The 27,940-nt window shown below is 39.0% G+C and overlaps 1 protein-coding gene across 6 annotated transcripts in view; it reads right to left on the bottom strand.

Moving 5' to 3' along the window:
* sfmbt2 (Scm like with four mbt domains 2) overlaps nt 1-25,731 on the bottom strand; it is a 58,287-nt gene extending 32,556 nt beyond the window's left edge. For 2 of the 6 annotated variants that reach the window (XM_031300342.2, XM_035996136.1), the window contains exons 1-5: nt 25,514-25,731; nt 17,963-18,145; nt 16,765-16,859; nt 6,943-7,183; nt 3,095-3,115 (exon numbers count right to left, since the gene is read on the bottom strand). In XM_031300342.2, coding sequence (XP_031156202.1) covers nt 3,095-3,115; nt 6,943-7,183; nt 16,765-16,859; nt 17,963-18,053 — 448 coding nt within the window. In that variant the 5' untranslated portion in view covers nt 18,054-18,145; nt 25,514-25,731. Of the gene's footprint in view, nt 1-3,094; nt 3,116-6,942; nt 7,184-16,764; nt 16,860-17,962; nt 18,146-20,865; nt 21,309-25,240; nt 25,288-25,513 lie in introns of those variants that run through there. The other 4 variants (XM_031300345.2, XM_031300344.2, XM_031300343.2 and 1 more) reach the window with 4 other exon arrangements.
* Nucleotides 25,732-27,940: the final 2,209 nt, after the last annotated feature.

The following is a 27,940-nucleotide window of genomic DNA, read 5'->3' as shown; positions in this document are numbered from 1 at the left end:
TCATGTTTAGCTTCTTCCATTTTCTAATGATTGCTCCAACAGTGGACCTTTTTTCACCAAGCTGCTTGGCAATTTCCCCGTAGCCCTTTCCAGCCTTGTGGAGGTGTACAATTTTGTCTCTAGTGTCTTTGGACAGCTCTTTGGTCTTGGCCATGTTAGTAGTTGGATTCTTACTGATTGTATGGGGTGGACAGGTGTCTTTATGCAGCTAACGACCTCAAACAGGTGCATCTAATTTAGGATAATAAATGGAGTGGAGGTGGACATTTTAAAGGCAGACTAACAGGTCTTTGAGGGTCAGAATTCTAGCTGATAGACAGGTGTTCAAATACTTATTTGCAGCTGTATCATACAAATAAATAGTTAAAAAATCATACATTGTGATTTCTGGATTTTTTTTATGTCTCTCACAGTGGACATGCACCTACGATGACAATTTCAGACCCCTCCATGATTTCTAAGTGGGAACTTAGTAGAGAACTTGCAAAATAGCAGGGTGTTCAAATACTTATTTTCCTCACTGTATATATCTTCCAGAAGCAGAAATCCACCTTTAGCAATTGATAAAAGACAAAATGTTTCACAAGGGGTCACACCCAAACTAAAGCAGCCCCTTGTATTGTTCTCACCACAATGCTATCAGCCTGAATGCAACACACACACACACACACACACACACACACACACACACACACACACACACACACACACACACACACAGAGAGAGAGCAGAAGTGGGGTCTATCAGGCTCTGGCAGGAAGCAGTGTGGTGAATTCATTATGCAAATGATCTCTGTTGGGATCTGTTCAACAAGCAGCAACCTTACCACATCACCAAACTTGTGATGTAGCTCTAAAAAGCCTTTTACATGAATGGATGAATGTATCCTACACACATGCAGACACCCACATACATACGTGCACATGCACACAAAACTCTCTCTGAACAAGCTTCCCTCTCTGAGCCCGACCCCGAGGCTTTGAATCATATACAGTCAAAACACCATCAATATGTATAGTAGGTTGAATTATGTTTTCACTGTCTGGATCTGTTACAACTTTCTGAATTGTAACTGTTTTGGCTTACCTGCCAGAGGCTCATAGATCTGCCATTGTTTCTCAAAACTTACTTTACATTTTTCAATCATATTACTGTTTAAATTCAATATGATCTTTATAATAAATACACAAACCCAGGTTCCTTATTTTTTTTTTTTAATCTAAAACCTGTACATTTGTAAGTACTTTTCATCTTATATTCCAACTGCAGGAGGGCCATGAAGTCATTATAGGTGAAGTGGAAAAATCTACAATGGTTACCCTGTTAAACTGTCTTTCAAATGCCTTTTTAATTTCTAAAATTGAGCAAATTATGCAACTAAAGCGCTTGCAGCGCTGCAGACTCATGTGCTGTTCTTGCAAACAGGGACGCTGATTAACACGGGCGCTGATTTGATGAGCACAAAAGCTATGCTGAGCGCATCAGTTAGCAGAGGAGCATTTAGAGTGGAGGAGCTAAGAAGGAAGACTCTGTGTGTGTGTGTGTGTGTGTGTGTGTGTGTGTGTGTGTGTGTGTGAGAGAGTTTGATGAGTGAGTGAGCAAGTTTGACTAGGGGTTTAGGTGTGTGATATGTGGTTTGTCCAACTGAAACCTTTATCTGTAGTTAGGTTTTGCACCTTCTCCCAAACTGGGAGGGTAAAAAAATCATGGTAAGATGGTGAGTGAGATGGAGGGAGGCCTGCAGATTTGTGTTCGAGGGAATTTTTTTTAAAACCACTGTGCTGCTGCTTTATGTAAAGTCTGTTGGGTACAGAGTCACAGTGAAACAGGGTGGAAAAATCACAGTCCCCTTTTAAATCTCCTCTAAACCCTAATTGATTTGTTTTAACCCTTTTACTTAATTCTGTTTCATTAAATTCTGCATTGATGTCTTTTTTTCCTGACACTTTGTATCACTGTTTCAAGTGTGCTGAATATAAAGTTAATATTTCTTAAGTTGGTATTATCTGTTTTATATCCTAAGGGTTGGTTCTTGGGTTGGTTTTTATTTGCCCAGATATCTGCCTTCAAGATTTCTGCCTCCATTTAAATACAAAAAAAAAGGTAAATGGAATTTGTTATGGCGCTCACAGCATTGAAAAATGACTTTAAAAATAATAATTATCAGGAACATACAGATTCCTTGCAGAAACAGTGTCCCCATTACTCTTGTAAACAGGTTTCATGGGGACTATTTTTCAGCAGAAAGTTTTATCTAAATGGTTAGACACCGCTAAAGATAACATTTATTTTTTAATATGCATGAACTGACCCTTTAAAGAACAGCACTATGGCACTGCGCCATTAAACATGCATATTCTCATGTATATCACTTTAGCTTCACATATCCAAAACTTTAAGCCAACGCAGACAAGAGGTCCTCAAAATCCTCCGAAAAAAAGCTGCAGCAGCAATACCAGGCTAGTATTAATAAATAAATAACAAACAAAAAAATAATGGCTGTTGTTGTTAATGCATGTCATTGATTAAACTGGCTCATTATTAGTGTACAATTACAGACCGGATATAACATCAGCAGTAAAATGTCTGTATGGAACGCCTGGTGACACATATTGATTTTATCTGCCAATGCCACATTTTACACACAGCGGTTCTTAAACTTCTGACCTGTCATTACTTGACTCACTGACTAGCGACACGTTTTTCTGATACAGGACACAGTTTGTGTGTTGCACATATGCGGAGGCCTCCTTATCAAAGCATCACATTTGAGCTGCTGCGTTTTGCACTAGTTATCATACGAGCACAGCTTGGCGCAAACAGCTGCGTGTGTGTGTGTGTGTGTGTGTGTGTGTGTGTGTTATATCAATCTGCTAAGACACAGTCAGCTAGAGAGGAGTTACATGCAAGAGGCAAGTCAACTGAGCTGTGAGGTCACTTCCTTTAGAGAGGTGAAAAGAGGAAGAAGAAGAGGAGGAGGAAGCACAGTGTACTGTACATGCAGCTCTGATGCCTAACACAGTGTTGATTTCATGGTGGCCACTAGTGAGCCCAGCAGGTGAGTCAGTCAGAGGCACTGTTAGAGCTGCTTACCTTTTCTTAGGTAAATGTTATCTGAGAAACAGAAAAACAAACAAAAAGGAAACAAATAAAACAGGGAACTGTGACACAGGTGGAATACACACACTCCCTCTCTTTTCTCTCATATTGCAGCTGACTAAGCAACACACACACACACTAGGAAATGTGCACAGCATGATGCAAAGCCTTGAAATGAAGCAAAAAAGTACTTTTTTTGGGTCACATTGGCAAATTGATAGTATCTTGCAGAAGCCTCTGGGGAATATATAATATGCCTTCATTACATGATTTATGCTTCAGTTTGCATCATTAAACATGCATATGTCAGCTGTCCATCATTATTAAAAGAATTAGGGAAAGAATTTGAACTATGAGTTTTCCAAAAGACTCAGAAAAAGACGGTTAATAGAATAGTTAATAGCCAAATTATTACTGCAAAATATATCAATTTCCTAATTAACTTCAGCTGCTGTTACTCAGTATGATGGATAGAAAAATGTACTTGAGTAAACATACAATATCTTATTCAAACATACACTAGAGTACATTTCTGACATTCAATCAACTCTTTCTCCTACAAAATTATTTATGTGCTGTTTTATCCCCATTTTGCAGCTATGTTCAATGTGAACGTTTTCCTGTTATCTTAATAAAAATCGTAATATGCAAAGCATTATGGTTCCTATGAATGTATTTGCAAACAAAAATGTATTGTATATGAATGTAATTTTTAAGAGGCAGGTTTGCTTTCAACCGATTTTTTAAAACATCTTAATTTCACCAGTAACTATTTGCTGTGCAAGAAATTGGAAGATGAAGAGTTTAAACTAGTTTTTGTAAAGACTTTTATTTGGAGGGATGTAGGAAGTTTTCTTGATAAGGCAAAAAAATACCAGAATTTTAAAATGCAGCACTCCTGCAGCTCTCCCCTCTCTGTCCTCAGCCTCTCCCCTCATACAGTAAACTCTATAAGTACGAGTCATTCATTTCAACCATCCCCATCGTCATTGTGATCCCGATGCCGTTATATAGCGGCAATTCTGTGAGAATGACCGTCCTGTTTTCTTTGTAAAGCCCTTTGAGATGACAGACTGTGATTTGAGGCTCTAGCTCGCTACAGAAACATGAACTTGAATTAGCCGCAGCCGAGAGCTTTTGGCTACGGTTAGCAGAAGGCTAAACTATTAGCAACATTGTCTCCCCATCTCTGAAACGCTTCACCGATATTGACACGTTTTATTGCGACTCTCTTTGAGACTCTTTCTGAGAAGTCAGTCTTCCTTTATTGGGTGCAGGATTGTCCGCCATTGAATTAGGCTTTCACCATCTGAAGGGACGTGCATGCGCATCTGCATTTGTAGAACAGCCAATGGGAACACCCTCTCTCTAAAAATGACCTGTGATTGGCCAAAGTCTCCCGTCACGGGCTAGATTATCTAAATCCTGAAAACAGAGAGAAGGCGCAGAAGTCTAGTTTTCTCTCAGACCACTTGAATTACAATATGCTGAAAGGTTGTTAAGGATTTTTTTTCCCAATGACGCCAAAAAAAACTGCCTACCCCAGCTTTAATGTGAGCATTTGCTGGATTTCATGGCCTTCTGTAAATGTAAACGGAATATCTTTTGGATTGTTGGTCCGACAAAAACAAGTAATATGTATATGTCACCTTGGGCTTGGGGAAGTTGTGATGGGCATATTTTTACTATTTTCATTTAATGGACGATTAATCGAGAAAATGATCAACACATGGCTCGATAATAAAAATAATTATTACTTGCAGCCCTATTTCAGGCGTATCATGTTTGACTTGAAATACAAAGAGCACAAGCATAAGACAAAGGCCACTCCACTGCAGCGGTGAAAGCAAATTCAATGTGTTGTTTCCCTGCTTGATAGATAATCCACAGAGATGTGAATACAGATATTTTATGAACAGCCTGCCGCTGCAAAATACAAAAGAGGAAGTTGGTGAAAAGACCAGCGGTGAGTGAAAAGGACATATGGAGCTGGTGCGAGGGCGAGGACACACGAAAACATATCCAGGTCATCTCCACAACAACGGAGGCGTGCGCCATTCATCAGCGGGGAAGTGTCGAGAAAAATAAATGGTCTGAACAAGGCTGGGGAGGGTGAGTCATCTATCTGGGGGTGAGAGGGACCCGCTGCAGGTGGAAATGTCTTTGATGGCAAAGTTGTGATATTGTGAAAGGGACAGTTAGAAAGAATGGCTTCTGGAGACGTTAAGGAGGACGCTTTATTTTAGAAAGTTTGAGCTCAGGTGTAAAGGATGCTCTTAGAGACTAGAGATGTCTGTTGTAGAAAAGAGGCGACCTGTCTTGCGTTTAACCTGGCATAACTCTGACTGAATGTGATGTGTCAGTACGTAAATGGCAGTTGAGCCGTTTTGACAATCAAAGCACCTTGAGGGAAACCTGTCTTTCCACTCGGTTTATGTAAAGCATTCTTTGAAAGGTGAAGGTTTTCACACTAGTCTATGTGTGCGCATTAAGGTCTAACCGACACTTCTGATAAAAATGTAGTCAATCAACCATTAGCTGACCCTTTGTGCTAATACCTAATATTTTTTTAAATGTCCTTTGAAGCCAAAGATTTTAAAGTTGCATAGCCTTTGAGAAAACAACTGTGAAACAAATGCAACACGAGGCACAAATGTTCATATTGGCGTATAATCGTTGCAATCATTTTAATTATTTTAACAGATCTTTATAGGTTTTTATGTTTGAAACACTTTTATCCTTCAAAAAAGGGTGCCCCTAAAGGTCAAAGAGCAGACGGTTCGAGTCTGACCAAGGAACTTGTCATATTTTATGCTTTAAAAAAGCAGAAAATTCCCACCAAAAAATAGTGAAGTCAGTTTTATTTATATAGCCCGCAATCCCAAATGGCTTTACAATGTGTACAGCGCATGATAACACCCACTATCCTCCCAAAAAAACTTCCTCGAAGAAACTAAAATACTTTAATTCAAAACATGGTTTATCCACAGACTTTAAGTCCTCTGACACCTAATCGACACAATTCACACTTGTTTACAGTAAACAACTTCCTGCTGCAAAAAGCTGCTGTTCTGGACAAGAACCCATTAAGGGACTGGTGTTGGAAATTAGCTTCAGCCATAAACACGTGTACATTGGACACTGCTTCTGTAACTGTTTCTCTGTACTCGTGCCTTACAAATAAACTAACAAATAATAATAAAGCACAGCTCAGAAAGTGTTCACTTCCACAAACTTAATAGAAAAATAGGAAGAAATGCAAACTGAGAGGCAAATGATGACAGAATCCCTCAAACTAATAAAAGAAATACAATAAATTGTTATATGCAGAGCTGTTGTGCTAAAACTGTATTTTCAAAATACAACTTTATTATTTTCTTGATTTTTACCTGTTTTTTTAAATGTTAAATATAAACATAAAAGCTGATAAATACCCCAAAAACCTGAAAGTAACGAGCCATGAAATAGAATAAATCTCTTTACCCTCAATTGATATTGCAGCAAAATCTGCTGATTGATTATAAAGTTATCACGAAAAAAGCACTGTGTGTTGTGATATCTTAGTAACATCAGTTCATGATTGTTTTATCATTATTTTATGTTTCTATTAAAATATAATGAACAGTTATGTCGAATTAGCACTTTAAGAAAGACATTGTATGATAGGAAAGTAAAACTCAAACCCCGTGTTTAAACATCGACAGTGAAATGGTGTGTTGGTCATGTTAGAGATGTGACATGACAGCCTGATGTCTAAATTTGCTGATATTGATCTAACTTTGCCATGTGTGAGTAAGAGACCAGGTTCGAGTGAATGTGTGTCTCACAGTGTTTCTTCCTACCTTCGGGGGGCATGAGTGTCTTGTTGTTCTGGGTGCACCAGCCCACCGGGTGCAGCTCGGCCGTCATGACATCACACCAGAAGTCGGCCTTGCGGTCCTCGCCGTAGCCGCTATAGCGCAGCAGCAGCAGCTGGCCGCATGTGGTGATGATGGTGGCCATCCAGTATGTGTCCGGGCTGCTCTTATTGGCCACTTCCAGCTTCATACCAGGCTGGAAGCTGCTCTGCAGGCTGATCTCCACCTGAGAGACGCAACACAACATTAAAGGAATATTCTTTTTGCAATCCAATTTTTATTTTCCATATGCAAATAAACAGGCAAAAGTGCAACATATTTGTTTAGATGACAATATACAGAAAAGTACACTATACATATCTGGGAAAGCAAAGTGTCACAAATACAAACGTGTAATAAAAAAAAAGGAGAGACAAAAAAAGGAACAAGAAATAAAAAAATAGAGTGAGGACAGCTAGGTTATTGGTTACAACAAGCACTCAGCCAATACCAGAGGTGGGCCATCGGGGCCAGCAAGGCCTTCTCTGCTGGCCAAGAGATTGTCAGAATCAGAAAATTATATATATATATATTTATATAATATTAATTTCTGAAATATATATATTTATTCATTTCATACAGTATGTATTTTACAAAGTATATTACCATAATTTCATGGCTACTCTCTCCCTTGGTTGTGCGGCTTCCAGTGCATTTCATAAATTAGAGCTTTTATCCAATCAGATTTCCCCCTGTGCTGTCTCCGGGTAAAAAATCTACTCTGAGGCCTTCAGAATTTCAAGTGAATCTCTCTGCTGTTTAAGCAAATAGAGACAATGTTGTTGATTGTCATATTATATTTACACATATACATTACATATATTTAGCCAATCAAATTTCAAGTTTGCCCCGTTGGGCGTATTCTTTGACAGGCCAGAGCCTTCTAGCTGGCCTAGCCACCTACGTACATCGGCATTTTTCGGACCATTTCGTATACGGTGGCCGAGAAGCAAAACTAGCTAGCATCACATAACTGTAGCAGTAACGTTAGTTCGAGTTTGTTTTGAGTTTTAAATGTAAAGTTAATGAAAGAAAGGAGGATGGACTTTTTCTTCAAATGATGAGCAGCTTTTGGTAGGTTTAATGGATTTTTCTGCATTTTAGTAAAATGATTTTACTAGCTATTACTGTTTGCTTTAGATTGTTGCTGCTGGTGTTAAAGGTTTGAGCAGTGTCAGTGGCCGCTGTGCCTTTGTGTGTGTGCGTGGTGGCGTGCGTGCGTGTTGTTGAGCTTGGCAGGGATTTGTGGGAAAGCCTGTTGATCGCTGATTGTGTTATTTGTGTTTTTGATTGCTTTGTGGTTGTCGTGTGAGTAAATGTGACCGGATGTTGTGGGTTTGTTTTTATTTCTTTGGTAATTACATTAATTTGTATTATATGTGATGCAGCATCCTGCCATACTGCGTAAAAGTGATGGCTTCAGACACCGTGTATTCATGTCTCTGCAATAGTGTATTGAAACTCTCTAGGTGTTGAGCCTTGTGTTAAGTCACTTTATTTCACCCGATAATGTCCTAGTGTCATGGTGAGGTTATTCAAAGGTGGTTTAATTGCTGTAGGATAGTACTGAAGGCCCAGGTGTAAAATACACGGCCTGCCACTGGCCAATACAAACAGCAAAACTATGCATCCCTATCATGTATACAACCACAAGCGCTCATACACAGGTATAGATACACATACTACATAAACACAGACTCACACACACCTCGGGAAACAGAGAGCTTCTGAACTTACCAGACTGTTGTAACTGTTCTATTATTTGCCTTTACCCACTTAGTCATTATATTCACATTACTGATGATTATTTATAAAAAATCTTATTGTGTAAATATTTTGTGAAAGCACCAATGGTCAACACTACAATATCGTTGCGGTATCGAGGTATTTAGTCAAAAATATTGTGATATTTGATTTTCTCCATATCGCCCAGCCCTACTTCTCTTACAACCTGGGTCTTAGTTTTGAAGTGTCACCTATGATCACTTAATGCTTAGAAAAACTATGCACACACAACTAAAGTCAAAGGTGAACCAGGGAGGATGTTTATGGACGGATTGGGTAATAGGTTTGATGTTTGCCTTTGTTTGTTTGCAGCCTGTCTGACGGTCTGACTGCTCGTTTTCCTTGCTCTGTTGGACTCCGTCCACATGCAGATCTCAGGATCCAATTTGGTAAGTCAATGTTATGTTGTCAAAACCAACAGAAATGACGGTCAAACTGACTATTTGACCCCAGAAAAGAACTTTTGTTTTAAGCACTTAAAAAACTGATGATAAAATAAAATATACATGACCAAATAAGAAACAATCAAAGATGAGTTCAGAGATAACCATCCTTGGGGCGCCTGGGCAGCTCACCTGGTACAGCGTGCGCCCCAGAAACAGAGGCTCAGTCCTCTCCGCAGAGGCTGCAGGTTCAATTCCGACCTGCGGCCCTTTGCTGCATGTCATTCCCCCTCTCTCTCCCCTTTCATGTCTAACTTGTCCTATCAAATAAAGGCCTAAAATGCCAAAACATAATCTTTAAAAAGAAATAACCATCCTTATTTCGTATTTATTAAGAGTTAAACAGTTAAAAACTCTATAAACTACTCTAAGCAGAAGCACAGATACAGAAAATCTCTAATGCAAAATAACCAAAACTCAATCTTTGGCAGAAGATTGCCTGTTTGTGAAGAAACCCATTGCTCAAAACAAAAAGCTGATTTAGAAAATACGTTTTTAGGCTCTTTAAGAAACTAAAAAGTGCTGAAGGGAGAAGCTGGGTGATATCAATGATTTGATATGTAACAATTAATTTGAACAATCGCTGTGATATTGATGTAATGTAATGTGACAATATTTTGGAAATGACTATTGGTGTTTTCAGAATATATTTACATAATAGGAAACAGACATTAAGTCTAAAGGGGAACTCAGTTCAGTTTCTGGGAAAACATAAACACATAATGTGAAAACAGTTGTTTAAATTCATGTTGTTCTGAAGGAGCTTTATAAAGGCTGAGAAAATAACAATGATTATGTCAACATGGTTAAATTGTCTGGAGCTTGATGTTTATATATAATAACAACAGAAAGCCGGTGTTACAAGATGAAGGCATGGAGGCCCTGAGTGTCTAACAAAAAGATGGCATTGAGTTGCATTGTGGAAATTGTAGGATCCAGGATCTGTCAGCCCCTTGTTTTTTTTTTGGAAATGCATATTGTATTGCTGGAGTACCACTTTAGTTTCACTAAAGTAGAACAGATAAGACATTTCTACGAAATGGGTGCAAGTTAAGTTATATTGCAATGATGCACGATTAGTGTTGTAGTGAGTTGAAACGATTAGTCAATCAGCAAACGACGATTCTGATATTCACTTAACAGAGATGTTCACAAGTCATTTTCTGGAAGTCCAAATCGAGTCTCAAGTCTTTGAGCTCAAGTCCACGTCAAGTCTTAAATCTTTGAGGGGCAAGTTCAAGTCAAGTCTCAAGTCTTTTGCCATGAGTCCAAGTCAAGTCTCAAGTCTCTGGCCATCTGATCTGTCCCTAACACTGTATTGTTAAATTTTATGAATTCAAAGCATGTCCTGTAGCTACCATCCATACAGTACAGTATCAAAATCAGTTGTAGGATAACTTTATGGGGTCTACTGCAATGTAATATGAAGAAACACAAATTAAGAACTCTGTTTCAATTTCATAACTGTATTTTTCAACATTTTGGTATCTGCACCAAAGAATACATTGTCTACATTTGTCTGTGTTACTAACTGGCTGTAAAGCCCAACCTCATCATGCATTACATTTTTCAGTGTTCAAAGTGTGAGGGAAACATCTGTATTGAAAGTTAATACACCAACCATGGTGCAAACATGTGAGAACTGATAGGCTACTTTCCGTATTGCTATTTAACAACAACCTGGTGAAATATTAACCTAAGTCTGTCACATCATATGGATACAACTATAAAGATACAATTTGCCTGTTCCCAGCATTAGCACAACACTTTGCGATGGTTAGCTTGTTACCTGTGACGATATATGCTAAATGTAACGTCTCTTTCACATTAGCGTGTGAGTGGCTGACCTATCTGGGTGTGTTTTGAGATGCCTGATGAAGTTCGACGTTGTTGATCCGGCATCATTTATCTTGGTGCCACACACCTTGCATGTAGCTGTTGGCTTACTGCCACTGTTTACCAAGTTATTGAAAGCAAAACTAATGACAAAAGGCACAACTCCGGGAGGACTTGGTGTCGCCATCGTCAATGCATTTATGTGAGTGCGCGCACATAAGGCATAGCGCATACGTTACGTTGCACATTATGGCAAAGGGCAGGGGACATGCAGCTCGTCATATGTTTCCCCAACGTATATGTGCCAATAAAAGAAAATTGAAATACATGAATGAATTTAGATTTAAAAAGCAATAATTGCATGAAAACAGGTTGTTGACTAGTCTTAAAGTCCGAGTCAAATCTGAAGTCTTTTGGGTCAAGTTGCAAGTCAAGTCTGAAGTCAGCTGTTTGTGCGACTTAAGTGCGACTTGAGTCCGAGTCTCAGACTCGAGTCCCCATCTCTGTCACTTAATCATATAAGTAGCAAGAAGGGCACTCAGAGAGCGCAGACGGTCAAGGCATCAAAATGTTAATGCAGTATGAATTTTTACTAGTCGGGAACTAATTTCTTCGATTACTCCAATACCGTATGAATGCAGCACAAATGCCCCATCTAGCAATGTTAGCAAAAGTGAAAAATATTTGTTTATCCGCCCCGTGAATCAGATCCACTCCAAAATCGGGGTTCTTTCTAGGCCCATGCTACACCCTTCCACCAAGTTTTATGAAAATTGGGCCAGTAGTTTTTCTGTCATCCTGTTGACAGACAAAACGAGCCATAACATAACCTCCTTAGTGAAGCTAATAATAAAAATAATCAAGAGATTAACTGATGATGAAAATAATTGGTAGTTGCATCCCAAGACCCCAAATAATATCTAGTTTCACAATATTTTATAAATAGTACGGAACAGCATCCAGTATTAGCAGCAGGTGAGTGAATTTGACAAGATTTTTTAATTAAAGCGGTGACAGAAAAACAGGCACAGGTGAGGTTTAATTAATAACAAGCATAATGAACGAGCCTGATGACTCTTAAAAAACTGCCTAAAGCAAAACCCCTGCACTAAACAACAGCCTCTCCGCTTGTCCTTTTGCACTAGAGAAAGTGATAAATCTGTACCACAGTGAACACAACACAGCATAATGCATTTCCACCATAGCCTAAGGCTGCTATACAATTCTTGAGAACACTACAAGCCCAACAGGATGTTCACATTTAACGCACACACTCGCAACTGAATGGAAAAAGCCAACATCTTAGAAATAAACACAATACAAATGGCCCTGTGACTTCCTGTTACAACAATGCAAACGTGCTGTATCACTCTGGCTGGCTTATGTAAGAGAGCTACGGGGCAGCCTCGGCAGTGTGTGTGTGTGTGAGAGAGAGAGAGTGTGTGTGTACAGGCCCAAGAGAAATCACTGTTTCAATTTGTCCAGGCAGAGAGAAAGGGCGGCACTTTACTGAATCAAATTTTTCTGGGGAATTCATGGTCTGTTTCCCAGTGACTCAATCCACTTACCAACAAGGCAATTTAGCTTCCCAAGAGACCTCGCCCGCTCAAATTCACCACAAAGACAGTCCGACATTGGTGCTTTGCTCATAAAAAGCCACATATTCTTAATCTCGCCCTTATTGCCGTTCATCGCTCCGAGTGATGTAAGAAACTGAAACGCCGACACACTCCTTTTAAGTCCTAAATTACCAGCCGACACGTCTCCACCTTTTGCGGGCCTGTCCTGCTGGCAGCTGAGTGCTGTGAGCTTCATCGAAGTAGACAGCTGCTCCGTCGGTCAAACACAGAGTCAGCTGAGGTGAATAAAGACCTCGCATCCAGGATCAACTGCACTCGCACATCTGGCCCTCTCCTGTGATGTGACATGTTAATGGAGGCAAAGCCTTGTAATTGTGTGGTAACAGGTTTTTGGGGGGGATTGCGAGCATAAATTGTACGCTGAAACGTCTGAAAATGTTATAATTATATTATGAAATACCATTAAAAACACTTCAAGTTCCCTGTAGTGGTGGAATAAGTATTCAGACCCTTTACTTAAGTAAAAGTATGTTAGTATTATCAGCAATATTTACTTGAAGTAAAAGTACTTAATGTTCCCTGTCAGTGTTTTCCTATCATGTCTGATGTTTCTGGATTAATATTCCTGCTGCATTAATGGGTATGTTGCATTTTACTGCTGTAGATGTTTAAGGTTGAGCTAATTTTAACTTTATATGTTGTATGCTGGTAGTTTAATCTACAGCAATGCATCATATTCTATGAAATCATCATATGTTTGTAGCAACGCTTTCCTGTGAGAACCACGTATCTCTAAAAAGTTAGAAAAACAGCCCTGTTTTCAGCTTTGTGACAATGCATTTTCCAGCTGATCTAAGAGGATTTTAAAATACTTGTTTTTTAGCTTAAGAAGGAGGCGAATATTCTCAACAGTTAAAGGAACACTTCGTCCTTCAGTTTATCACAAACATTCAACATCAACACATCTGCAGATACATTGTTTTCACTGGACAGGAAGGGGATGAAAAACTGTCTAGAAAGTAACTTAAGCTGTCAGACAAATGTAGTGGAGTAAAAAAGTACAGCGGATCTCTGAGATGTAGTAGAAGTATAAAGTAATACTCAAGTAAAGTACAAGTACGTCAAATTTGTACTTAAGTACAGTATTTGCGTAAATATACTTAGTTACATTCCACCACTGGTTCCCAGTCGTCTGCATTACTTCAAGAACAGGAACACCATGATGCTGGTTTAAAGAAGTTAGATCAATAATCTGTTACCCACAATCCCACAGATGCTGAAATTGATTTGACATTCAGATAGCTTACTCGGAATAGATCAAACCCATTAATTAAGGATTGATAAACAGCACATTTCTGCCTTAAATATTTGAGTAATAGTCCAGCAGTCTCTCGAGGAAACTGCTTGAAATCCTGAAAACTGTGCTATTATAAAAAGGAGCCGCAGCAGTTTACTAATACTTAAACCAAACTTGATTTGTAAAGCACTTTTAATGCAGGTTAGTGTGCTTTACAGGTGACTGACAAGCTAATAATAAGTACAAATACACAGTCAAACAATACGCCACAAATCCAAAGTCCACTCAAGAAACAACTCAAAGTGTCTTTCAGTACTGCTGCCAATACTAAACCTGACTTTAGGTACCAAAACAATATTTTATTTGATATCTTAGTTTGCTGAGTCTAAATATGTGTTTCTACAAAATACTTGTTTATTATGTAAACATCAACATTCTCAAATCATCAGTGTAAAGTCCTGCTTCAAAGTGAAAAATAATCATACTCCACACTGTCTGAAAGTCTCATATATATTTTGTATCAGCATCTTCCAATTCTTCAATTTTAAAAGCTATTCCATCAAATGGAAATAGTTTCCTTGTGCATCATTTTATACACATTTCTCCAAAATCCATGCAGACATACTTGGCATCTTTGGAAAATGTGGAATCTCAAATAGAATTTGAAATAAAGCTCTGTAGAGTTGAATCACTGTTAGTGAGTTACCACAGTGTTAGTATTGCATCTTTATAAAGGTAGGCAACTAGATGTTCACTTTTTTAGCCCCTAGTATGGGCCTCCAAAGCCAGGCTAGAATAACAGCCTAGTACTAGTATTCTCTAGAGACACAGAAAACATTGTAGAACTGTTTCCACAAGTTGAGTATTCAACATGTTATGTCTGTTTTATGTTTTATGACTTTGACATAAAATTGGTGGAGTGCCCCTTTAACAAAAGCCGTACAACAGAAATAGAACAGACAAAAAAACATGAAATTAAACTTTTACATTAAAAGATACTACTTTACTACTAACCCTTTGTTGTTTTCTGTATGTTTCGTATAAAAGCTAGAGTCAAATTCACATCTGGCCATTACAAATATATTCAATTGACTTCAGCTTTGCCTTGGAAAGGAAATTCATCATCATTGTGTCACTGCAGCAGTTCTGCAGAGCTTAGCGATATTTAGCGGAAAAACAAATTAGCTGATTCGGTTTTCTTTTTGAAAAAAAAAAACAACCCTTAATTCAGTTACTCTGCACCCACATGTTTGGTTAACATACAGCAGTTATCAGTAAAATAAATCAGATACTGAATAGGAACATTTCAACTAAAAACAAGATTTAGTTAGTCAGCAGCAGGCAGAGATTAAACAGGTGAGTTTGACATGTCAAACAGGCCGCCCAGCTGGTGATGGCAACATGCAGACAGGTCAGCTGACCTGGACTATGATTGTCTGCCTGAACTAACGCAGCAGCCTGTACTTCAGTTCACCTATGAGATATGAGTTTTCAACCCAGCGAATCAGAGCAGAGCACAGCTGCCTGCAGAGTCACTGCCAAAAAAAAATACCTTTTCCTTTCATACTTTTCCATGTTCTGTCTTATCAATCCTGATCATGTCAATGACATTTCAAAACAGGTTTTAAGTTGTGCCCCATTTCTTTTAAATCTGATCTTTGAGTTTTCTAGAGAATTTCAGCTATGTTTTTATCTGACTCAGATGTCCGAGATACAGATCAGGCCTCCTCTGGAACTGTCTACCACTTTCGGTTATTTGCCACTTTGCAACACAGACTTTGGCGTCACAGCTGGTCTGATCCCATCACAAGATAGTCTCTAGTTTTAGTGTGCTATCATTGTACAAATGTCTATTGACTAAATGAATGATTGCATGAGAGCTGTTTTTAAAAACTAAAAGAGTTTCAGTCTGATGCGGGGCTGTGGCTAATGAGAATATATCATTGGTCCGTTTATGGTAATTTAACGGACATTTATATATTCTACAGTTAACAACTCATACACTTTTGAAGCTGATTCTAGTAATTTTAGATCCAGTATTTTCCCACCTGCATTCTGTTTTTCTCTATCAGAAGTGTAGACCTGCTAAACTGCATTAAGACTTTAATGTCGGGAAATGCTTTATTATGTGGAACTCTAAATTTCCAAATACGTTTCCTGGAAAGAAAATTATGAATCCACTGAATCACAGTCATCACTTTACCTTTATATACATACATACATACATACATATTACTTTTAACTTCTGCACTATTTTATCTCTTAGGTTCTCAAGTTTTTACCTGAGTAATTTTCTCTATACATTTTTATTGAGTATTGTTGGAGGGATCCAGAGATCTGAGAAGATTTTCATTGCCAACGACTGTTATGCAAATAAAAACTCAAAACCACTTTAGAAGCAGTTGTCGATTTTGATTAAGACCCACCCAGCCCCATTTGCGAGCAAGGACATATAAAATATTTGCCTCAGAGAGTGAATTAGGACTTTTCTGATTCACCTTTCGCATTTTTGTCCCTTTTGTGAAATTGACCTTCCTCAAAAGCACACACACCAGTGCTTATTGTTTTCTTTTGTGCCTTAGTAATTACCCTCAATTCTGTTTCAAAAACTGGAAAAGGTCGTCTAACAACTTGTGCGTCATAAGAGAACAAAGCCAATGAGATTGCTCTATTGAACAACATTAGGGTTGTGATGCCGAGGGCTAGCTCTCTCCAATATATCGTTAAAGGATTTCTGCATATGGTACTTATCTATGAGGCTGTATTTAAAGGATCACTGAGGGATGGGATTTAAAGTGTCAGGTGGAGATCATACAAAGCCACTCACATGTTTGAAGGTGGTGTGAGGGGCGGCGTTAGCCCCCGTCTCCTCCATGTACTCCTCCCAGTTAAACTCTGCCTCTTCCTCCATGGAATCAGCATCTGAATGAACAAAATCACCCGTCAGTCATCGGTAATAAACCAGAGCTGCCTAGTCCCGAGGCTGAAAATGCATTCCATTTATGGCATAGCATACATATAGCAATTAAATACACAGAGTATGTGTTGGTGTGCATGGCACTGAACCTGCTCTGGTTAATGAGAGGCGAGGCTCGGGAGCTGATGGAGTTTGTTTTGATAGATTGTAGATGTATGCTCGCTTCTTCTCATGCACACACACTTGTGAACAAACAGAGCTTAACCCTTAGCACCCAATTGATGAATTCTCTGTCAAAAAATCACACCATTTCTTCTCAGAGTAAAAACCAGAACACAGGGTTGCACACCTACTGCTGGAACTAACACAATTTACTTTTTCTTAGTGAGGGCAGTATTTCTGTTCATCCAGAATTCTGTTTAGAAATTGTAATAAAAACATTCCTTTTCTATGTTCTAGCCTCATAATCAATAAATTCAGACTTTTCCTTCAGCATCAAAAGTAAGCCAGTTATTGGTTGTCTGTACCTTCAAAGTTACAGAGCAAACAGGAATCGCTAGTAATAGCTAATGCTTTGCAACTTTTCAAGGTGCAGATTCAGGGTTTCTGCACGGTGTTCTGAAATGACCTGTGATTGGCCAAAGTCTCCCGTCACAGGCTGGACTATGTAAAGGCTGAAAAGAGAGCCAAGAGGTGCAGAAGTCTAGTTTTCTCTCAGACCTCTTGAATTATGAATATACCGAAAGGTTATTATGGAATTTTTGGCCATAAAAAAAGCCTACCCCAGCTTTAAACATACATTTATTGACATTTATATCATATCTTTCTTAGTACTTCCCATCAATATACAACAACAACAATAATTCCTAAAATGTAATAACTCTCATAATTAACAGCCTAGTGCAAAACCCTTGCTGCAAACTTTATAAGGAGAATCTACAAGAGACTTAACAGTCAGGATTTTTCAGCTATTTAAAAGGTAAATAATAAACATAGAGAATAGAATGAGAGACGTGTCCCTCCCCAGCAACAGAAAGATTCCTTGTATGCATTTGAATCCAGCTCTGCTGAGGGCGTGTAACGCTGTAAAGCTTCAGGGCTTCCTCACCTGTGTTCACCTCTTCTTCTTTCCCATTGGTCGGATAGTGTGACTTGACTGCAGTGAGGGCCAACGGCTGCTCCTGGGCGAGAGACTGCATCCTGCACCTCCACTTCCTGGTGAGTGTTTAACCTTTGACCGGTGGGGCGCTTCACTGATTCTTCACTGCATCTCTCACTTTGCCTGACAGTTCTGGAACAGAAAGGATAAATAGCGTTAATGCGCCGATTTATCAAATAATGTCCAAACTGTTCAAAAAAACAATCCACTGCTTCTCTCCAACTCCCCTTACAGTATCGTAACACAGACTGAAACTAAAAGCCGTTCATGAAAGCTTTGACATTTGCCAAAATAAACACCCACTATTGGGTAAGAATTTCCTTCGAAAGATAAAGACAGGAAATGATGCACTTTGTATTTCCAGTTATTTTATAATAATAATAAATAAACAGAATTGCAGTATGGAAAAAGTTTTGGGAGTTGAGATTGACTTTTGCTCTCAGGTCCTTTATTTGGGTAGAAAGCAGCAGCAGCAGCTGATAGGCTCTTCTCTTTACATATTCAAGATAATGCTTGTTGCCAGTAAAAAAGGAGATTACTAAGGCACCCACACTTGTAGACTGGTTCAATGTGATGCATGAAATGTTTGTCATGGAAAAATTGACATTTGCTCTAAGACTGAAGATAAATATTTGATAAATGTTGGAAAGGATGAATTGATTTGATTAGCCTACGTAGATCAGATTTCAGGTAATAATGAACATTGGCTGTAATGTAGCCCACACTGTTCCTTTGCCACACACCTTTTTCTCTTGCTTTCTTTTTTCTTCTTGGTATGCTTAACTTAAACTGTATTGTGGTAATTCTTTAAAACAATATATATAAATATCTATAAAAAGTGTACAATGTATGATACTTTGTACATGTTGACTTGATAGTTGAATAGTGACCGCCACCGTGGCTAAATGAGAATGAATGAGAAGAATGCCAACTGGAGAAACCATAACTCAACCAACATAAGATCCAAGGAAAAGACAGCTGATCTCTGGGAAAGTCCAGAGCAAAAACTGAAGTAACAGTAAGCATTTAGCAGCCAAAGCAAAGTGTAGGAAAAGAAGAAAAGAAAGACCTTGCAGTTTTCGTCTCTCAAACTAATTTTCAGCATCATCAAAGCCGCTTAGAAAGCCTTTTATTTTGTTTAATTGCAGACCAACCTCCTGCCTCTTCAGTCTGTGTTCTGTAATATCAGGTTATGCATACTGTCTGCCGGCTGCCTGTATTTGCATACCAAAGCAAAACTGCATCTGATAACCAACCGGAATCAAACAAAGTAGAAAAACTGGAACGACACGATCGAGACAACGGGCCAACAAATATAGTGCGTCCTGGAAATATTCATTCAGACAACCGAGAGACTAACATAGGCCTGCAGAGTAATGTCACTGTAGCTTCATATGGAAGGTAAAAGAGGAAATATGACTATAATTATGTATTTAAACAGGAGGGACTTAAGCTGTCTTAGGTCAGGCTATAATCACCATGATATATTAAACGCAATCAGTTTCCCTAATGAGGTCATTAGTTAGGCTAATTCATGCATCAATTAGCAAATGTTTCTTTGTCAAAATGGGTCTTGAAATAACGTAAAGGTAATAGTCTGTAAATATGAACTCTGGTGACGTTTTCTGATTTTTTTAAACCACGTGAAGATGTACAATTAATTTGTCTGTTGAGCAGTTGTTCCCTTCATCTTTGGTTTGTCGCTCATCATCGCTCAAAATAAAGAACTAACTTTTAACTGATTAATTACTGTGAAGCAAATGTACAATGTGATCAATCATCTGCTGAGCAGACAGGTTGTGATGCATCTCATCTCATCTTGTTTTTTTTTTTAAATACTTTATTTTCAAATGATCTCATCTTGTTTTGAATGTAGTTACAAGATTACGGTTTAAACAGTCGCCTCACCAATTAAAGATGTGACCTTTGCTGTGATGTGTATATATATATATATATATATATATATATATATATGTTTTTCTTCTTTTCCTGACCCATTCAGCATTTCGTGATCTATCTTGTGACCCATTTGAGGGGCCCGACCCCCAGGTTTGGATGACTCATCTAGAGCAATTGCATTTGTAAGTATTTTTGGAATAGTTTTTTTACTCAACAGCTGACAAGAAGGCGAGAAGAGAGAGAGAGAAAATGAAAATGATCCAAAAATGTTAAAATTGTGGCTTATTTCCATTATTGATTAATCTGCAGACAGTTTTCTCGATTAATCGAATAATGATTTGGTCTATAAAATGTCAGAAAATGGGAGAAAAATGCCCATCCCATTTTCCCAGAGTTGTTGTTGACGTCATCAATTGTCTCGTTTTGTCCAATCAACAGTCCAAAACCCAAAGATATTCAGTTTACAATGAAATAAAACAAAACAATCAAGCAAATCCTCACGTTGGAAAAGCTGCGACCAGAGAATATTTGCTTAAAAAATGGCTGACTGATTATCAAAATAGTTCCCGCTTACTTTTTTTGTTGATCACTAATTGATTAATCGACTAATCATTTAAATTTAAGGTTATGTCACAGTATATGATGTAGGTCTTGCATCAGCCCTCTATATCTACATATACTCAATGCTCTCCTTATTATTAAAGTTTTACACGCCAAACAGAAATCAAGATGACACGTGGAAACAAGTTGTCTTGGGATTGGGTCAAAATCCTACAACTTATGTAAAGGTACTTTACAGAAAAATATCTATTGTAATGGGAAAAAAAGCAGATTTCCAGTCTGAAAAAGGCCAAACCAGACTGAAATACAGACAAATATCTTTCAAAAACTGGCTTGTTTCTGAATAATCTGCACAACAATACGTGAAAATACTCATCTTCACAACAACAGACCCTGTTCATCACTTGCCGGGTGGTTGTCCTACAGTAGGTCATGCAGTAACATCACCAATGATTCACTTCCCCGACTTCAACCCACTTTCATCCACCTGGCAATTAACACCGAGGCAAGCTGCCGTCACACAGCCATCCCGCAGTCAAGCCAAAAACAACTCCAGGATCAGGTTGTCGCTCTCAACTTTGAAATCAATATCCAGAAGAGTAGAAACATATCCTTATTCTGAATCTGTGATTAGGCAAGCCACACATCCTGAGGTGTTCCCAGGGAGAAAAAAGAAGGAAAAAGAAGAAAAAAAAATCAGAAATAATGAAAAATTATGAAAATGTGAGAATCCAACAATCCTCTTATGAAAATAGATTGAAGTCCTGTGTCCAAAAGAGCCTCGAAATCCTGAGGAAATGAAAACACGGACACCACTCACACTGCTGTTTGAGCCGAGTGTATTTACAGAACTGTGAGGCTACAGAGGCAGTGACAGTCTCCACAACCAGCCGAGTGTGTGCATCCCCCCACCCCCCCGAACCACCACCACACACACACACACACACACACACACACACACACACACACACACACACACACACACACACACACACACACACACACCCCTGACAAACATCCATTGCGTAAACAACAAGCTGAGCTAATTTGGCTCACATGACGCTGTTCGCTGCCCCCCCCTCACAGACTATCAGTGTTTCTTGCCCAAGAGCCCTACAATCTTCAGCAGCATTGACATCGCTGTCGTCAGCATGCAGTCCTCTACAGCGCTCATTGAAACTCATTAAAATGCACTCAAACGCTGGTATCAAATAGTGCGAGGAGTAGTTCCCAGCAGCTCATTAAACTGGTTTTTCCCTTAAAATTCCCCTTAAGCAGCTGTTTTTCCCCACACTGTAGGACATTTGATTCTGCATCTGCTTGTTTCAACACTTCAGTACAGCTTTAAAGACTGAGTGACATGTTAAAACCCAAGATGCCATGTTTTTAAGCCAAGTTATTTATCAAGCAAATACGGCTAAATTTGCTGCTTTTGTCTGTTATATACCATTGTAAAATTGAATATGTTTAGGGTTTTAGACTGTTGATTACAAAAGACAAGCAATTTAAAGACTCTGGGAACATTTTCCATTATTTCCTGACATTTTATACACAAAACGATTTAATCTATTAAATATATAATCAACAGATGAATGACTAATTGCAGCCCTAGTGGAGGCTGAACATTTAGTGCAGCCTTTAAATACATGTACATAGACATTCTTGTTTTTTTTATATTGTTTTGGCACTATACTCCAGCACATTGCATTTAAAATGAAACAAAGACTATGTGGTTAAAGTGGCGATGTTGAGCTTTAATTAGAGTGGTTTAACAACCACATCCAATGAAAAGTGTGGGAACTGAAGCCCTATCATTGTCCTTCTGCGCTGTCCAGAAATTGGACACACTATGTATAAAAAAACAGGGGCTGCTGGTCCAACACTGATTACTCAATACAGATGTGAAAACATTTAACGAAAACGGAAAGTTGTTTCATCTCAACTCCTCATGTGCTAGATGGAGGTCAGAGCAACAACAAAAAACACAGGAAATGTGTCATCGTCCAAATACTTTTGTTCTGCACTGCTCATTTCCCCAAAATTCACCCTGACATATTTTTTATTGTAGGAAACTTTTGGATGTCCTCTGGAATTCAAAAGGTCACATTTTTTTTACTCTTCTCATCGCTGCTCCCCGAGGTCTTAAAGAAAGTCCTCATAAGCAATCAACACACAATATTTCTTTCTACAAATATGAGGCCAATAAAACAGATCTTCTGTGGGTGTGAACACTTTGAAATTGAGTTTGTAAAGGTGCAAACAAGAGCATTGAAACTGTACTGCTAAATGCCCCATCCTCCTCCCCAAAAAAATGTGACATATTAGAACTAATCATAGCTAGAAAATTACATAGAAAAGTCTACTTTAATCCTAATTTTTTAAAGAGTTTTTTCTTAATTTGGTCCCTCACTGGTTAAAACCCACGGGAGCAAAAAAAAAAAAATGTTTTCACAGGCTTTTGTTCAGAAGGTCAATGTCAGCTATTTGACTCAATCTTTATCTCTGAAACAAGCCGACTGTTTTTGGAGCAGCATTTATACTTGATGAAGCTTACTGGCCTGCAGCGTCCCGGAGGAAACAGTCCAGATTGGGCACCAGGGGATTAAACTGGTTTGGGAGAGTTAATCTCAGGACATTTGTGCCTCCCCCGGTCTCAGATTGAGAGGAGTTTTTTTTTTAATTGATTAGCCCCTGATGGGTCGCTGCATCCACATGTTGTCCTCCTGCCTTTCCCTAAACCCATCCATGCCAAAGATTTAATGGGGGGGGATTTAGGAGATTAACTACTGCATGGGCTTGGGTTTTATTGCATTACTCCCTATTAGGTTCTCCTCTTTTAGACCCATCCAAGAGTTGTTTCCTCTTGGCAACAGGAGGCCTTGATAAAACAATTTGCCCTCTGTTTCTTCCTCTCAATTATGACCGTTTTTTTTACACAATGCGTCCTGTGTTTCTTGCCTATGATGCTCACTGAGATCAGCTAACTATAAAATGATGAAGTGCAAACAGCAACTGCCCCTGGTGGACCAGAACAAACAAGAAAGAGAAAACAGTGCGGGGGGGGGGGGGGGGGGCTTTCTTATTTCAACATCAATGACTGGAAATGACTTCCTACAAACATAAAACACCTTCTACAAAACCTGAAGCTTTGATAGGAGGTGGAATCTGACATTTGCGTACGTAAGTCCTCCCCTTATTCAAATACAGGCAGAGAGTTTGTTTGCCAACAGCAGAGAGAGAGAGAGAGAGAGAGAGAGAGAGAAAAAGAAAGAAACAAATAAACAAACAAACAAAGGATCCTGGCCTCATTATTTCCTGTATAAAGTGACCTCCCCTTTCTTTTTCTCTATATTTTCTTCCCTCTTTAATGTAGACTTCCTTTCGGTGTGATTGAAGAAACATTCACAAGAACATTAACATACAATGCCTTCATCAAAAACAGCTAAATGGAAAAAAAAATGGCTGATGGTTCTTGCAAAAAAAAAAAAAGAAAGGAAGAAAAAGAAGCCAAATCGGTCCAAACCATCAATAATGTATTAGTGCAGCAGGACTCATATTGATCTCTCCCCGTGGAGAAAAAGGATTATACATGTTTTACGTTTTTATCCCCCCCCCCCCCCCTCTTAAAAGTGCTCTTTTTTGGAGCATGCACGAGACTGCCGCTCTCCCATCCATCCCCACTCGCAGCTCCATGGAAAAAATATCTTTGGAGCAACAAGAAGTCTAAAAACATGATTTATTTATTCAACGTCTACCGTCGGCTCCATAACGTGCAGTCTTTTTGTTTCTGTTCATTATGGTGACGAATTTAATATGGAGGAAACCTCGAATAGGCTAATGCAAAGCTGTAAACCCCGGATTTGCAGACCGCCTGCAAAAAAAAAAAGAAATAATTAAACAGATAGCCTACGCGCGGTTTAACCCAATTACCTGCTTAATCGTTGCAAATGTACCCGTAGAGAAACAATAAACTGGGAAAAAAGATCTCGCCCGACTGTGCAATCACCAACATATTAATCTAAGATTACAGGCAAAATGTGGAATTGAATCATCCTGCTGTCGGTTTTATTTGGGAAAACGATATTAATCTGATATAACGTGGTCTAGAAACAGACGTATCGCATGAGCTCGAGCATTTTTGGATAAAAGTGAAAGAGGAAACGTTAAGTGCACATGAGGAAGATGAGGCTGTGAGGGGTGTAGCCGACCAGCAGGCTGGCTGGCACTCCGGTCATGTACTTTGCACACTCAAAACTGCAGCGGAAAAAAACTCCCACGGAAATGCCAAAAGCACACTTTGAATTTAATTGATTAAACCTCCTGTATGTCCATCAAAAGAAACCGAACCGGGCGCGTTATCTGCCATCATTGTATTTTTTCCTCGTTCAAAGATTTTAAGGCGCAGTTTTTCCCCCTGAACACCATAACCCGCCATGTTGAAAGTGGTTTGACATTTTGGCAGTGTCCGGTATTTTCCGATGGCTTTTTCCGCACCTAAGGGTGACGAAAAAAATCCAAAATGACTCATTGACATGCGAATGACTGCGATAAGTCATTTCTAAACGTGAGTCTATGAAAACAACTTCGTGTTCACGTCAAACTAAATTGCGTCGTGGTCTTTAAACTCAACATTCAAAAACACCTTCAAATAACGGTTTAACTGTGACTCTGGCAGATTATTAAAATGCACGTTATTTCACAAACAGGTAAGTAGCCTACATGACAGACACAAACAGTGAGGGAAAACAACGCAATGAAACGTATTACCGCGAGTCCCAGCGTCCTCCCAGCCGGTGAAAGCTGTTAATTACAGCGCGTGAGAGACACTTTGAACAACTTGGGCTCGTGAACGAACGCTCGCGACTATTTTCTCGTTTCTACAGAAACCGCCGCGGGAGCACTTCATGGCTTTTTAGCGAAGGGGGGGGGAGAGAGAGAAATAACTCTCCCTGTGTTAATTTCGTCGACAAAACGAAAATAACAAAACGCAGCAATCACGGAAAAGCCTTCCAGGACCGCCGGAGCCGTCACCTGTCTTACCTGTCCAAGTTTTTGGTCGCCTCTCCTTCTCGAGACCACCTCTGTTTTCGCTCTCGCGCTCTCTCCCTCTCTCTCTCTCTCTCTCTCTCTCTCTCTCTCTCTCTCTCTCTCTCTCTCTCTCTCTCTCTCTCTCTTCTCCTCGTTCGCTTGAAGCACGAGCACAGCAACGCGAGCGACGTCTTTCAGCTACTGCTGCTGCCCCCGTTCCAATATGGCATCTCCCTTCTGCGCATGTCCAAAAACATCTACAGATATTTTCAAGCCAACTCCTTCATGGATCTTTAAGTGCAGCAGCAAAAAAAAAAAAAAAAAATGTCTTTAGCCTGTCAAAAAGGGAACTGAAGTTCAGTCGCCAACAAAACCAAACACACCTCAGCGGAAAACTGTGTGTTACACAACGAAACATTACTTTTTATGCGCATAAAAGCTTTTTTTCTCTGATGTAACTTTAAAAAAAAAATCAATGGGCCTATAACATTCATATCAATTAATCATCGTTGGTGTTCACAGGCATTTGATACAGTTTTAGGAAGAACAACTATGATCCCATATAATCATAAAAAAATATGCTAATAAAAGTGGTGTTATTTTAAGAAAATGTATATAGCTGATAATATATATCTTATCTTAAGATGATTTTGCGCACGAATAATCCGGAGAAGTCAATAATGTGTTATCTGTTATAACCATTTGCTCCTTTGACCACTTCATTCTGCTCCATTTTTTTCTGGTTTGTTTCGGGAATCACTTTTCTTCAACAGCTCTTGAGAAATACCCTGAGATTCTGTTATTTTAATGGCGCCATGACTTATCAAAGTCAACAGTATCCTCTAGTGGTAGGAGCGCATTGCACCACGTTTAATAGGCATGCCTTTGGTTCAAAGGTTGGCACATATTTCCATAAACAGATATACTATTATTACCACAACAACCAGTAGCCTAGAGGTAAACTAGTCCCAGCACCTTTTTTTTTTTTTTTGCACTGAACTTAATTGAACTCTCAGGGTGGAAATCCTGAAAGTGAAACCTATACATGGTTTATACTGCCGGTATAACACCAGGTTGGTTGGGGCACTTTCTAAATTAGGCTTCAGTGAAATTAAATTAGCATGTTTCTCTTCAAGCATGGAAGTTTACTCTTGACCTTTGAACAGCAACCTTTAGGCGTATAGACTGTCTTACACATATTTTGCTGGGAATCCCCTGAAAGTTTACCGAAATTCCCACCGGGCCAGTTCATGAAAGAAAAACACAATATGTGACACACCGGGTCTCATATAGCCTAAATAAGTCAATCATATTTAAAAACGTGATATGCAAAGGGTATTAAAAATGTTTGCCTGTTTTTTTTTGTCTGTGTGGCTTGATTTTACCTGAACTGGTAGGCTACATAGTGTGGCTATGCGCTGTCACTTAGATCAAAGTTATCATTTTCTTTAGTCCATATTTCATAACTGAGGAGTCACTAAAGAGAGGATGTTTGACGAAGCAGGCTACATCTTAAAAATGGAAAGCCTGAAACAGCTTTTTAAGAGAAATAGGATCCATGAGTAACCTAACTATTTGCGAGATATTAAATCATAGAGTTTTCTGCAAGGTATTACATTATGGTTTTAAGGCATGGTTTTCAACATATGGGTTGCAACCACCAAGGGTCCCAAAACTCTGAGCGGTCACAAGATGATTAAAGGGATAAAAACAACAAAAAAAGTAGCCACTTATTTTCCGCAAAATTATGGGGTTTTTATATTTCATTTTTTTTTTTAGGTTTTGTCAAATTGTTTGCTCTTTTAATTTGAAATAGCCTAGCCTACTGGGTTCCAAAAAAACAAAAAAAAAACACTTCAAATGGAACAACCTCTCTAGACATTTGCTTAATTTAAAGGGACTACAAGCCAAAAAGGTCAGTCACCAAAATGTAATGGGGATGTGTAAAGGCTACACAATAAGTGCTATTATGACAGATTGTGGCACAATTGCTCATAACTGCATTAAGGATTTTATTTTGAAACCTGTAACGGGATGTTCAGTGTTGCATTAACGGGACAGATCTGATTCATAAAGATCATAATGACACAAAGGAAGCATCAAGACAGGAGAAGAGGCGCTCGTGCCGGTGTGAACAGATGGTTGGAGCGTGCGCCGTGCTCCATAATCTGCCAGAGAAGAGGCTTTTCCAAGCGCGCGCGAGAAAGGATTAAGCACCCCCCCCCCCCCCCCTTTTATAGGCCTATACAGACGTGAGCATGAGCCCGCAGCCTCCCTGCACAAAGCCAACACTGTTTTGGCTTCATTAATAAACGGTTATGCATCTACTGAAGCCTACATGAACTATTTATTAAAGCGTGAAACAAGTTCTTATCAGAACCAGTCTGAGTCCCATATGTGGGGTGTTGTAGTTAAATAAAGCAAAGAAATGTATTTATT

This window comes from Sander lucioperca, chromosome 20, assembly GCF_008315115.2.
Source record: "Sander lucioperca isolate FBNREF2018 chromosome 20, SLUC_FBN_1.2, whole genome shotgun sequence".
NCBI classification, from domain to species: Eukaryota; Metazoa; Chordata; class Actinopteri; order Perciformes; family Percidae; genus Sander; species Sander lucioperca.
The sequence above is the reverse complement of the archived record's forward strand: the minus strand, read 5'-3'. Positions and strand labels throughout refer to the sequence as shown.